Source organism: Siniperca chuatsi, linkage group LG5 (genome assembly GCF_020085105.1).
Source record: "Siniperca chuatsi isolate FFG_IHB_CAS linkage group LG5, ASM2008510v1, whole genome shotgun sequence".
Classification (NCBI taxonomy): Eukaryota; Metazoa; Chordata; class Actinopteri; order Centrarchiformes; family Sinipercidae; genus Siniperca; species Siniperca chuatsi.
Window position 1 is genome coordinate 2,763,915 of NC_058046.1, and position 13,274 is coordinate 2,777,188.

Genomic DNA, 13,274 nt, shown 5'->3' on the forward strand with positions numbered 1-13,274 from the left:
GGAAAACTAAATTATATTTACAAAGAAGATATACAGTTATGTATTTACACACAATATGTGTAATATCAGTGTAGTATGAGTGTTTTAAATGATAATGCAAATACAAAGACTTGGTTTTAGTGGGGATGAGCGTGGTTCCATGTCATTTATTTATGGTGGAGTGCAGAGGATGAGGTGGAGCTGAAGAGTCTCACAGCCGGGAAGAAAGAAGCTATTTGAAATATTAACAAATCTGAGGTCTGTCTTAAACTAGATCACTACAAAGGAAGGTACACAGCCAAAATAAAACAATTTAAAAATGGTTGCATATACGCTTGCAGGTTTGGGGAAAAATATTTAGTTTTCTAAGAATGCAAAAGTACGCTAACACAGGGTTACACACCTTTTAACTAATGTCTGTTTGGCTCATACTAGCTAAATACTACTGACATGGCATGACATGAGGCACAAAATGATCCACTCAACCAAGTGAAATTTAAATACTGAGCCACCTCCATATCACCAAGTGTGAGTTTTTTTAGGGTCTAAATCTGTGTCCCTCTCTGTCTTTCCCAGTTGTTAGCTTGTTCTCGTTAACAGCTACAGTTACTCCTGAACACCAGCAGTTTTAGAGAGACGACGACACTCACGATTATCCCAAGCAGTCCGGTCTTCTGTGAGATCAGCATCAGATTAAAATTTAGCCGTAGCAATTAAATGAAACCCATTGCAAAAACACCAGTGATGCCTGCTGTTGTTTTTTCCAACAAAACAATTGCAAATATATTGTTTTTATTGGTATTTCAACCCCTCCTAATTTAAAAAATAATTCAATAAAAATAAAATACTCGTAACAAGGTTAAATCATTAACAGCACAAACCAGTAGAGAAGAGTTTAAAGGTGCCATTGATAACATCCAGCCACTAGATGGCACACTCCCCCCTCCCCCAGTTGCCAGTTTGTTGCACAACCTGCATATTTCATGATCGAGCGATGTATCAAGTGATGAATTTTTCGTGGTAGAGTAATGAATTCGTTTTGCAACATATATACATGAGCTACTCTGTGTGGTGGTGTTTATGTAACGTTATCTATGGTAATCTGAGGATATCTAGCTTTAGGCAACCCTTTTTTCCCCATCATTTAATAATTATTGGGGCCCTATGTTGCAACACTTACCGTAAAATGACATTTCAATCATCCTTACACTATAAGACATTAGGTAAATATTTACATTTTAATCCAATCAAAGAGTACAGTACATTGTAGGGATGCTATTAAAACCCACAGCGCTCGACATTAGACAGACAGCTACAGTAAAAATCTATATTAGCTAGCGTTAGTGTTAGCGTAGTTTTGACCTAACATTAGTCGAAGTGTTGCTTCTTGCTGAAAACAAATTTTGGATTATAAAAAACAGCTCAGCGCCACACAGCAACAATGGCTACAGGGAGAAAGGACAACTGTATGATCATGTCAGTATTTTCAGATTCGTATATTAACGTGAGTACCGTAGCTGCTGAGCTCAACGCAGCTGGCTACATGGCTAGCTAGCCACAAGTGCCTCAGCAAAGTGTCTCATAATTGGGCTAACGTTAGACTGCTATATGAGATGATCCTCAGTCACGTTTTGGGTCCAAACAGTATAATGAGCAGATTTAACGTTACAGTAGTTCGGCACTTTAATTTACCTTCGACATGACGCATTGGTAATGTATTGGGATCCCACGTCCACACCGCTCTTAAAGAAGAGAGACCGTTTTTTATTATTAAACCAGATGAAAGGATTATTTTTGGTCAGTAGGAGAAGGATGATTGAGATGATATAAGTGGATATGATATGAAAAGGAAGTGGCCTGTGCTACTGAGACCATACTTGATTTATCTCTGCCATTCTGTCTCCGTGAGATGTCTAAAGCCCAGACTGCAGTATCATCTTCACACCCCAGCGTCTGACTACTGGGACCCTCTCTTTCTTTATAGCACCGACGTCCTATTTCAGCTGGATATCATGCATCCCAGCAACCCTGAGAGCTTTGTGTGTTTTTAACATCCCAAATTCTGAGCTCCGGAGTTGTACAAATAATTTAATCAAAACATCTCTACCCTTCAAATGGTTTTCCACAGAACGCAATTCCCCCCCCCCCAAAGCATCTGCTAGCTAACAAAGCAGTGCCGACGTACACAGAGCCTAAATGTGCTTCCTGTGCCAGTTAATTACCTGCCATAGCTGTCATGCGTGCTTTATCATCAACGGAGGAAACCATCTGAAGCTCTCATTTCCTGGGCCAAACTGGGAGAGACTGACAGGCAGAGGGGTGATGGATGGGGTCATTTCTCACAGAGACGAGATAGAGCGAATGCAGTTGAAAACATGCCACTGAAGGTTACACGAATCTTGAGGAAAAACAAGATAGTTTGGCGTGCTGGGAATTGGCTGGCAGTAACAACAGGGGTAGAAACGCTGAATGAAATGTGGAGGAAAGCTGCATGTAAACAACAGTTTGTGCCTTTTCCTGTTTTGATAGGCCTGTTTGGTACAAAAACATAGTTTTATGTCAAATTATGTTGTCGTTGTCTTACTTCTCTCAGCACCCAAATATCATTATTTTGTATGAATACTGTAAATTCTCAAGAAAGAGTCAGTATCCAAATAATGGAATTGCATCAGTACAACTGAGTCATGTTCACTTTTGAACAGAAACACTTTTTTCATTCAGTAATTATTTCCAAACCCTTCTCCTTTCCATTCATTGTTATCTCTGTTATAATAAGTTATAATTCGTTGGAATGGCGGACTCCGCCACTAACAATGACAACTACTATATAGAGAGGTAATTAATGAATGTAAATGCATTAAATGGCTGTAGGATAAAAAAAATACCTACCGTAAATAGTTTAAAAATGGGGTTTGATTTCATGAAAAACTTATGGATTATAACTTTAAAATACTGTTAACGAACCCAACACTTCCTGTGTATGTTTCAAATTAAAATCCCAGCATGAAAGGGAGGGATTATTCCCTTTGAACCCCTAGAAGGATTTTATGGTGAAACTTCTGTGCACGTCAAGTGTTACGTTTCATTGACGGTATCTTAACTACGATTTTAAAAAAACCCAGCAAAGTGGAAGCAATTCTAAACAAACACAGAGCAACAGAATAGTGAGTGACTGAAAGGATACTGAAGGAATTAGTGCTGTGGAAATGCATATTATCCTGATTTTATCAAGGCAACAAGTAAACATGAAGGAAGTGTTGAGTTTGCAACAAAATCGACTGCAAATTAACAGGAGCAGATCGGAGGGAGGGAGGTTTCGCACTAAAATATGTTTAAATATAAAAAAAGATTAAGAATAAATAAGAATAAAGGCCTGTTTCTAAAGCCCTTTTCAGACATGGAATATGTAGCACTGGTGGCTTCATCTATCTGTTAAAGTGATGCTTTTTGTCATTCAGTGACTTTCCTAACGGCTGCATGCAGACATGTCAGGACATTTACGGAAAGAGCCACAATGCTCGTGTGGAACCGTAATTAATGGCCATAGTGATCCTGAGGGAGGCTCACCCTGCCTCTCACGGTGAATCTCCTAAACTTAAGTTGGGACACTGGTTTAATTCCTATTTACTCGCACTGTATCTAAAGCATTTCAATGGATAATAATTTTTTCATCCATGCAGTTACCAATCAATCATGCGCTTGTACAAGGATTTTTTACTGCCCCCACACTGCGAGGGCATAAATGATTTTTATAGACCCGATGTGACCCGAGAAGAATCTCGACAACAACATCAAATCGGCAGCGATCTTAATCAGGCGAACGAGACTTGCATTTAATTTCTCTCTGCATGTTTTACGTTGTGCAGCTGCAGCCTTTACATTCATCTGACAGCAGTCAGTTCAGCAAATGTTACAGGTCCGACTTTAAGTAAGATTGCCATCGTAACTTTTGCGTAAATTGACTCACTTATTGGCACTTTTTCAGACACGAGACCGACATGTAAAACTGCATTGCATGTCTGAAAGGGGTTTCCAATAAAGTCCTGATCATCTCTGCAAATAAAGTACATTTATTTAAATATATTTGAGAATTTATTTAGTGTTAATAAAGTATTTACTTGTAGGCCGGTGATTCTGCACATTACAAGGTTCAGAGAGTTCGTCCTAAACACATTTTCCAGCGGCTCCTTGTTCTTTACAAACAGCAGGAGTCGATGTTACGACTGTGATATTCGATTCTTAATTAATCGCGCAGCCCTGCCTTGCAGACAATGACGGAGGACAAATACAAGGTGCAGTCGTGTGTGCCTGAGGCTGCCATCCGGGTCTGCAGCACCAAAGACCCCCATCTCACCCTGAAGATCACCCTCTCCTCCTTAGCCATGAGGGAGGAACACAGCACCACAGAGGAAGGTATGTACTCCTCTTCTCCCAACCCCCTCCTGTGCCTCCTGTTTGGGAGGATGCTTCTCCTGTTTTTATTTGACCTTTATATAACAAGAGAGGAAAAGGGTGAGGAAGAGGGGGAGGGTCATGCGGGAATATTAAAGTACTACGAGACCTGAGCTTGATATGGGAGATAATCTGGGGAAAATTGGGAAGGAAGATGCATTGAGAGGGCTGAAGCTGAGAGGCGTGAAGGGATGATATGGATCTGGGTAAAGGGTGAAGGAAATAGCAGATGGCCGGTGAAGGATGATTTCCGCAGGGGATGTGTTGGATTGGGACTGGTGTCAAAGGAGACGTCTGTCTCAGGTGTCCTCTTGTTTCATCCTGCGTCTGACGAGAAAGGATTCAGCAATCCAAAACTCAGAGTAGGAAAGTTGTTCCTTTTGACCAGACAAAAACAGACATCATTTTAGGCCAGAAATAGATATATTTTAAGGAATTAATCCCTGAAGAAAAGGAAGTGAAGTAATCTCTCACACAAACAGGACAATTTATCTTTTGTGTCCAGTTGCTGTGAAAAAAATCATCTTAATTGACCAAAAATTGATGGGTAACTTAACTCTCCGTTCTGTCAGGTGTCTGTACTGTATGTCAAGGGCCGACGTTTGGCATCAGTGCTTGGACTGTGTTTGTTTCCCCCCCTAAATGGGAATGAAATTAAAAATGAATGAAAGGCGAGTCAGAAGTGAAGCGCTGCCATTATGGAACAGCGAGTCCCGCTGTGGTCCCGCTCCCCGTGGGAAAGATTGAGTCGAGCCGTCGCAAAAGGTAGAAAAATGGATTCTGCCAAACAGGAGAGAAGCAGCTCCAACGCACAGCTGTCGAGTAAAGAGTCACAACAAGGAGAAAACCATTTGCCTTCAGGTTCAACATCCTGTCAGCACAAACAAGGACAGTGGTTTGGTTTTTTTTTTTTGTCATTCGGGTTTGTTATAGCGTCAAATCCCATAAACAAATACTGTCCCTCTACCTGTCCTGTAGACCTGGCTATCCTGACAGTGTTTCCTATCCTGCACTTGAATAAATAGAAGAATTTAAATCGGTTATTAAGATTGCAGCCTCAGGGTTTCTCCTAGATGGTTCCCTGAAGAATCCCCTTATTTATGGTTTATGAATCTCTGCTTAGGGTTTGGGTCAGACAGCCGGTTCCATTTTGGATCCACTTCCAGGTTGTTACTCGCTGAGATCGGAGGCTAATAAATCTCTGATTTGAATCTTTTATTTCTTCTCGCTCTTTTTTTAACAGCAAAGAGAAATGTATTAAACATTAGGGTCGCAGGCTCATTTTTGAAACGCAACTTGAATACATCGTCCAGTTAATTTTCTCTCTGCGAGCTGTTACAGAAAGAAAGACCGCTCTTTAACACCAGTGTGTGATTGTGAGTAGGGGTTTGTAGTTCAACAACATCGACAGAGTGGTGAGTCTTTTCTTGTTAATGGATCAGCTGATCCCATGACATCAGTGTCAGAAGTTACATTTTCATGCCTATTATCTCACAATTACTGCAAAGTTCTTGCACACCAGAAACTCTTATTGACGGGTCAAAAGATCAAAAACTCTGAGTGTGGAAAAACAAAAAAACATCTTGTACACTTTACTCACTTTATTAACAGTATTTCCTCATCAGGTCATATATGTGTGTGTGTGTGTGTATATATCGAAACCCAACCCTATCTGTGCTACTTCACTTAACATGTATGAGGGTTCTTCAAGGAATATTCTTTCTGGTGAGTAACCCATAACAGTCTAACTGATTCCCTTTGGCTCTTAGCTGGCCCCTGGTTTTTACAGTGTACCTCCTGTAGCTGGCCTCTGCTCACTGACTGTTGGTTTTGTTGCCGTAGCTCCGCAGGTCGGCGCGCTGTGTGGATTGACACTTCTCTGCGGCCCCGCTGCTGATGAGGCGCCGCCCCCACCCAGCAGCAGGAAACCCCGGGTACAAGGGGCTTCCCCGACAACCAAATCAAACCAACCCACTCACTCTCTGCCTCAGACATGCTCCTCTTCCTCCCCTCCCCCCCTTCCTCTGTTGACTGGACTTCTCTCTGGGTCACCATGAAATTCTGGTCCATGTCTGCTACCGAGCACATAAACTAACAGGACAAAATGACTACATTACCCAGCAGCCATGTCCAGATCTGTGCTCTCTCTGTTGATCAATCTTTATTGGCTCAGAATGACATCCCATAATTTCATGTTGTAAAAACGGTGTTAATTGAATTAATCTGATGTCCTGGTCACTAATCAAAATTCCCCTAAGCTGATGATGATGTCAGGGAGAATTTAGTGGGGGTTGTCCTTACCTGTATGTGGTCTTGACCTGTGAGCGATGGTTCCTTCATGGCCTGCCTCTGGGAAACAGCGTACCAGGGGAAAGAAAGAATTATGGGAATCAATCATACTAAGATAAAAGTCTGTAAAGAAAATGAACGCATAAATACTTCAAAACTTTCACTGAAGAGCTGGAAGAATAGTAGTATTTCTCCAGCTCAGTATTTTTAGCCCCACAGTTATAGGCTGTTATTTCTGTGGAGTCTTGAGTATGCCACTGGAATAATTCAACGTTTATTGACCGACTTCAGTTGCTGCTGTGAATTGGATCTAATTTAATTTGTAAGTGGCACTATGCATACACGTGTTTTAAATTAAGGAGAATCATCTCGAAATGAAAGCTAATCAGTGTCAAATGTCAAAGCCAAATTAATTGCGAGATGGAATGTGATAGGCAGACAGTAAATGTAAGGAAGTGAGCAAATTAAGGCTGAAACTATTTATTGATTAATTTGATAGTAGAAAAAGTACAGTCGCTTATCATTCACTTACATTTATACATATTGTGAAGTGTGCCAAAAGTTGGGTGAGCATAAATGATGTTTCGACCTATCATTTGGCCCCACAGTGAGCCCTCTGACAGGTGACGCCATTCTCTAACCCTGACCCAAGCTGCCTTTGAATCCTACACTCACCCAAGCAAAGAGCGGATACTCGGCTGCTTAACCGCGCCTCTGCATCTGCTGAATGAATTACTCATGTGATCAGTCGATCGCAAGAAAAATGAATCGTCGACAATCGTTTATCAGTCATTTCTAATCGAAAAATGTTTTTAACAGAATGATCAATAATGGCAAAAAATATTTGCAGCCCTAAAGTATTAAGTTTTATTATTAAATCTTTTACTACATCAACCTGCACATTACTTAGCCTCCGCTAAGGGATTACAGGTGAAAATGAGCTTTTAGCTATATGTGGTGCAATAAATGTACTGTGTATTTTACTCCCTGTAAAATAAACAATGAAGTAAAGTAAAGTTAATGGATTAAATTTGGAGTTTCACTTTAAAGTTAAATTATTAATTTACAAAGTCAAAATAAGTTAGTGCAGTAGTTCAGGCAAATGTAATTATATTTTTATAATGTTTTCAGAGGTCTATATTCATTCCTGTGGCACACTTTAGACTCCAAAGATTTCAGTTACAGAATGGTTTTATGTTATCCCTGACAGTTTTAATGTTCATCTTCCTGAGTCCACAATTTAAGGTCTGACAGCACAAGAAGAACTATTTCTGTACCTTTAAGTGACTTTAGTTTCTTGCCACAAAGTATTTTTTAAGAGAGAAAAGTAATTTAATGGCTTTTTGTCAGGTTTCACTTCGGTTCCCAATTTCATTTGTTTTCAGGTTTCCAGGTGCACTGAGCAAGCAAAACTGAGGGAGTGCACCTGAAAGTGCTGGATTGAAAAACTTTACTCTTCCAGTTTACTTTGACAAATCATGCCATTAGCTGCAGATTTCCTGTCAGAGTGGTAAATTATATTACCCAGAAGTCCCAGGGGCAGAACATGAAGGTCCTCGGTCCTCGGTCTTGGAGGAGGAGTGACACTGGACAAAAACCCCGTGTCTCTCATCAGCTCCTTTGTTTGTCCTCCACCTCTTCCATCCTGTTCAGCTTTCACTACGGTCTCTACAGCAACAGACTGCTAAACCACACACATCGCTCCTCGGCTCACATTACAGCTGATGAATCACACGCAGCCGGAGAAATTGGAATTTGAATACTGCATATATTTGGAATTAGAGACTACACAGTAACCTCCTCCCAACGAGCAGGAGCTTTTTTTAATGCTCCGTGTCAGCATTACTGTCAGCTTTGTAGAAGATAGCCGCGATTTAATCTCTGCTGGCTATTGCTCATTGGAGCAATCTTTGAACCATAATGGGACTGATTCCAGTGTGATGAGACATTTATCAACATGTAGTATTTTAAACTTGGCAAGCTGAAGAATAAAGATAACGTTTCAAGTTTCAGAGAAGTCACTATGTTAGATTTCCTGGATGAGATCATTGAGAACCTGTGAGCCTTCACAACTGAGCTCTGCAGTGTGGTCTGCAGTCTGTTCCCCCTTTTGTTCGTCTGCTTGACTGTCCCACAGTGGGCACCCCTTAGCTGCTCCTGAGAACAAACAGCCTTCACTTTCTTTCCAGGGTGGCGTTCTCACTCTCAGATGTTTATGTTGTCGTTGTCATCTGCTGTCACTCTTCTTCTGCTGTCGTTCTCCCATGGCTCGGCCTCCAGTCATGGCAGGAGTGCTCCCACAGGAACCCGGTGTGGAGAGACTGTTTCAGTCAAACATAAACATCTGACCGACCCCGCAAGAGTGAAAATACTAGCATGGCGCCCCAGAAAACTGCAGAGCGAGCTACCTTTTTAAAGCAGGATGACTTGTTTTTCTCTTCAAGTAGAATAGCTAATGTGTCTGCACTGTTCCCTGCCTTTCCCCAATCTCAGGCCTTCCTGAGCTAGTATTTCTGAATCCACCAAATAAATGTCTCCCTGTTCCAAAGTGTTATTTTAATCTTTAATCTGGCTTTTGGCCCTGAGTTGTTGCCATGCTCTCATTTTCGTCCTGCGCCGTAATTGATAACACACTAATCTGGCGTGTTCCATCGCCTTCAGCCACTGATCTGCATCTAGAGTGAGACTCCGGCCGGGCAGCAAGACGCATGCGCTCACGTCTACTCCGGTTCCTCCTGTCAATGTTATGAAAGATCCTGCCTTGTGCATGAGAAACCCCCCTCTCCCAGAAAATCTCTGAATCTCTCAAATTCCCCCTCTCCTAGCTCATTCGGTCAGATCAGTGGGTTTGCCTAATAATTAGCCGTCCAACCCTGCTGCCTGTGTGTCTGTGTGTGAGTGTGGGAGGTCAGCGTGATCGCACTCAGTCTGTCCCGTCTCATCCTGTCCCTCTCTCCAGAGGAGGGCGATCCGGACGACAACAAGGAGAGGCAGGAGGACGAGGAGAAGGAAGAGGAGGAAGATGTCCTGGACAGGCAGAAGTGCCAGGCTGCGCTGGCTTCGCTCCGACACGCCAAATGGTTCCAGGTGAGCACAGCTGAGCCGATGACACAATCACTCTCGGTGACTTTCCATCCTGGCAGCCTTTCTTACCCTGAATATTCAACCCTGTCTCTGAAAATTACATTTGAATACTTTAATGTGCAACAGGAAATTTAATGAAGCGTAGCTTTAGTTCAGGCAGAGCACTGAAGCTGCTTCTGTATCAGCTGATTGGCAGCAGCTGTTTCATACGTGTTTCGCAATGATTGGCTCATTCACAGCTGTGTGGCGAGTAACATCCAATCATATTCATACAGGTGTGCAGCTCGGACATTAAAACCCGACACTTGTCACTACTCTGCTGATACACGCGTGCGAACACTGTGTGTGCGCAGCTCCTTCCACCACGGCCTCCTTCGTATGTGCTACGTTTTCGGTTCTGTTGATTTAAGACTAAGAGTTGTCCCTGCAGAATCCTTGTTGCTGCCCAGATTCTTAGATTTAGGAGAAAGGCTCTGGTCTTTGAGCGAGCTCTCTAACAGTATAACCATTTGCTATAAATGGTCAGTTCCTCGATGCAAGTATCGAACTAAAACGAACATATCTGAAAAGTAGCAAAATGTTCATTCCCAATGTGTCTGCAAAACTTTTTCACTCAGTATTCAGGATGTGAACCCTGGTCTCTGGTATCAAAGTAAACCCACCATCCACCTCAACCCCTTCCCTACAACTTCCGCGTGCTACATGCACACAACGAAAAACTTCCTTTAAGAGGCAGAAACCTCGGGCAGAACCAGACTCAGGGTGGGCGGCCATCCGCTGGCTAAAAACACGTTAATTCTAGGGATGCACCGATCTATCGGCCAGACATCGGCTGACATTCACCTTGATGACTGCTGACAGCCTGTCGGCCAATAGGATGGCTTTCACTGATGGCAGTGGCCGATGTTTAACTGTTGTGTCGCATAAATTTTGCTCTGGCTAAATTTTGTGTTGGTTATTTGTATTTGTTGTATATGAAGCTAAAAAGGCTTGTTTTTTTTTTTTAAATACATCTTTTTCGTGTGAAAAAAGGTTATATTAAAGGTTGTTTCATAAATTTGTATGATTGAATTTATGCTCATTCAAAGATAGTGTAATGATTTTTGAATTTTTATAATGCAGATTGTTTCCCTGGCACAAAAGGCGGGATAAATAACGACAAAAACTAAATAAACAACAACAAAAAAGCATCGGCTATCGGTCAAATTGTTATTTTAAACATCGTATCAGCCCAGAATTTTACAATCGGTGCATCCTTAATTCATTCATTAAAATTTGCACTACATTTGGATGGAAACTTGACTGAGTTCAACAGTGGTGTTACATCATTTGTTAACATCAGTATCCAGCCATTAGTTGCACAAACATCCAAAACCACATTAAGTGGTAAGTAAGAGTGTAATATAAATATTTCTGGAACTATCACGAATTGTAGATGAATATTAGGGAAAGAGCAGACAGTATGGAAACAGTGGAAATGTTATTTTTAGTGCAAGTAGAGGAAGAACGTGACAGAGTGGGATGTAACTCTGAAGGTCATGAAGAGATTCTTCACCAAATCAGGTTTCAGATGAGCTGAGTCCTGACAGAAATGAGTTCTCCCACTCCCGAGGAGGCAGGAGGGAGGCGAGAGTCAAGGTCAGGTGAAGCAGTGAGCAGCTTCCCTCAGGGAAGGAGAGCTGAATGCCAAGTGTTATCAGAGTGAAGAGCTGCACTGTGAACTGAAGGTGAAGCAGTTCAAGGAGGATTCTGTTTCATCATATTCACACAGGGATAATGTGACCCGTGGACCTCCACTGATCTGTAACGACTGCAGATACAATTAGTGACGTTCGTCTCATCCACCATGTCTGTGCGAATGAAAACACCTGAATAAAATGACCTACTTTATTGTTGTGAATAGTCATCCTGTGCAAATTGAAGTGTCAATAATCTCCAGCATAATTTGTTTTTTATGTTAACGTCATAATCATCTTCTCTAGTTTCCTCTCGTTCTTCAAGCGTTTCCTTTTAGTTTTGGTAGAACTTTGAGACGAGCGCTGTAAAGCATTTCTGGGACAAAACTTTATCAATTCAACCAACCAAGACGTTACCTGAGATTTCAACAGGTTTTATTATTCCATGTATTTTCATTTCACTAAATGCAGAGGCGTCACATGAGGTCAACCATACAATACTGCTGTCATGGCTATAGAAATGACTAGTTTCACTATTCTGAGGCAACACATAGAGGAATAATATATCTACAATAAATGTCTAGGATGCTTGAAGAAATTGGCACAGAAATCTACTCAGAGCATTTCACAGTTGAGTGCAGGGGGAAGAGGACTTCACAAAGAGGGCAACAGGGGCGTTCATATATGCTTTTCATTCTGTACTGTGCATCACAAATGGAAGTATTGTACAACACAACAGCATACATGAAGAAAAACATCTCAGAATGACTACTTTTGTTAAATCAAACGCAGGATAGATCTTAACATTGCATTTAACTGGAGACTTTTGAAAATGTTCAAATGTGAAAATGATGATTATGAGAGAAATTAACTAAAGACTTGTAGCAAGCAACCTCCAAAACAGATTTTGAAAACCACTTTTGTATCACACTTGTATAATCACAGTATTTCTCTCATTCTTTTGTTTGTTTCTGTCGCCCAGAAAACGACATCTGTTCTTGAGAAATATCAGATGATGAAGAGGGCACAGCTCAATGCTGCTGTAATAAAAAGGCAAAACGTCATTTTCAAATATCAGTTCCTACTAAAATTGTCCTTTGTAACATTTTTAAATAAAAATTCATAACATTGTAAAACCAGCATGCTCTGTAAGATAACCATTGTAATAACGTCTCGCACACAGTGGTTAGCTGGCAGTTCACATGCTAGCAGATCAGCTCGCTAGCGTTAGCACTGGCTCAGCGATCCCAGTCAGCCATGTGACCTTCGCAGGTCGCAGCGTTCCCTCAAGAGTCGCCCGTATTTAACTCTGCGGTGAGAACAACGCATAAGTCCTACAGCAAGAACCTGAAAAAAAAAAAACATTGATGTTGGAGTTGTTTTGCTAAGCTAAGTGTAACAGACTAACTTCACCATCAGAAGTATTTTGCTGTTCATTGTCTTTGTGAAATATTCCATATTCTGGTCTTGCTGCCAGTATTTAATTCTCAAAAATAAGATTTTGGATGGAGGATCACTGTTTAAACCCCTCAGAGGCTCAACTTAATAGAATTTCTGGCAGCAGATACAATTTTCTCATAGAATTGAACATAAACAAGTTAAATATCAAATTCAGTCTCTCACAACGGTATCAGCAGCATATTGACATTTCAGGGGTCATGAAAATACCTCTGCAAGCGCTGGAGATCCCGTATCTCAGAGCCTGGAAAGTGTCGTGGGCATGTATTCTTGGAGTTTGTGCTGCTCAGCCAGACTGCTGCCTTGTTGAAATGCTCCTCATGCTGTCACTGAGGT

General features: G+C 41.4%; 1 protein-coding gene across 5 annotated transcripts in view; it reads left to right on the top strand.

The window, feature by feature from the left end:
* LOC122875734 (spermatid perinuclear RNA-binding protein-like) overlaps window positions 1–13,274 on the top strand; it is an 82,204-nt gene that overhangs the window by 38,335 nt on the left and 30,595 nt on the right. For all 5 annotated transcript variants that reach the window (XM_044195190.1, XM_044195189.1, XM_044195193.1 and 2 more), the window contains 2 exons: window positions 4,248–4,392; window positions 9,680–9,807. In XM_044195190.1, coding sequence (XP_044051125.1) covers window positions 4,248–4,392; window positions 9,680–9,807 — 273 coding nt within the window. The remainder of the gene's footprint in view (window positions 1–4,247; window positions 4,393–9,679; window positions 9,808–13,274) is intronic.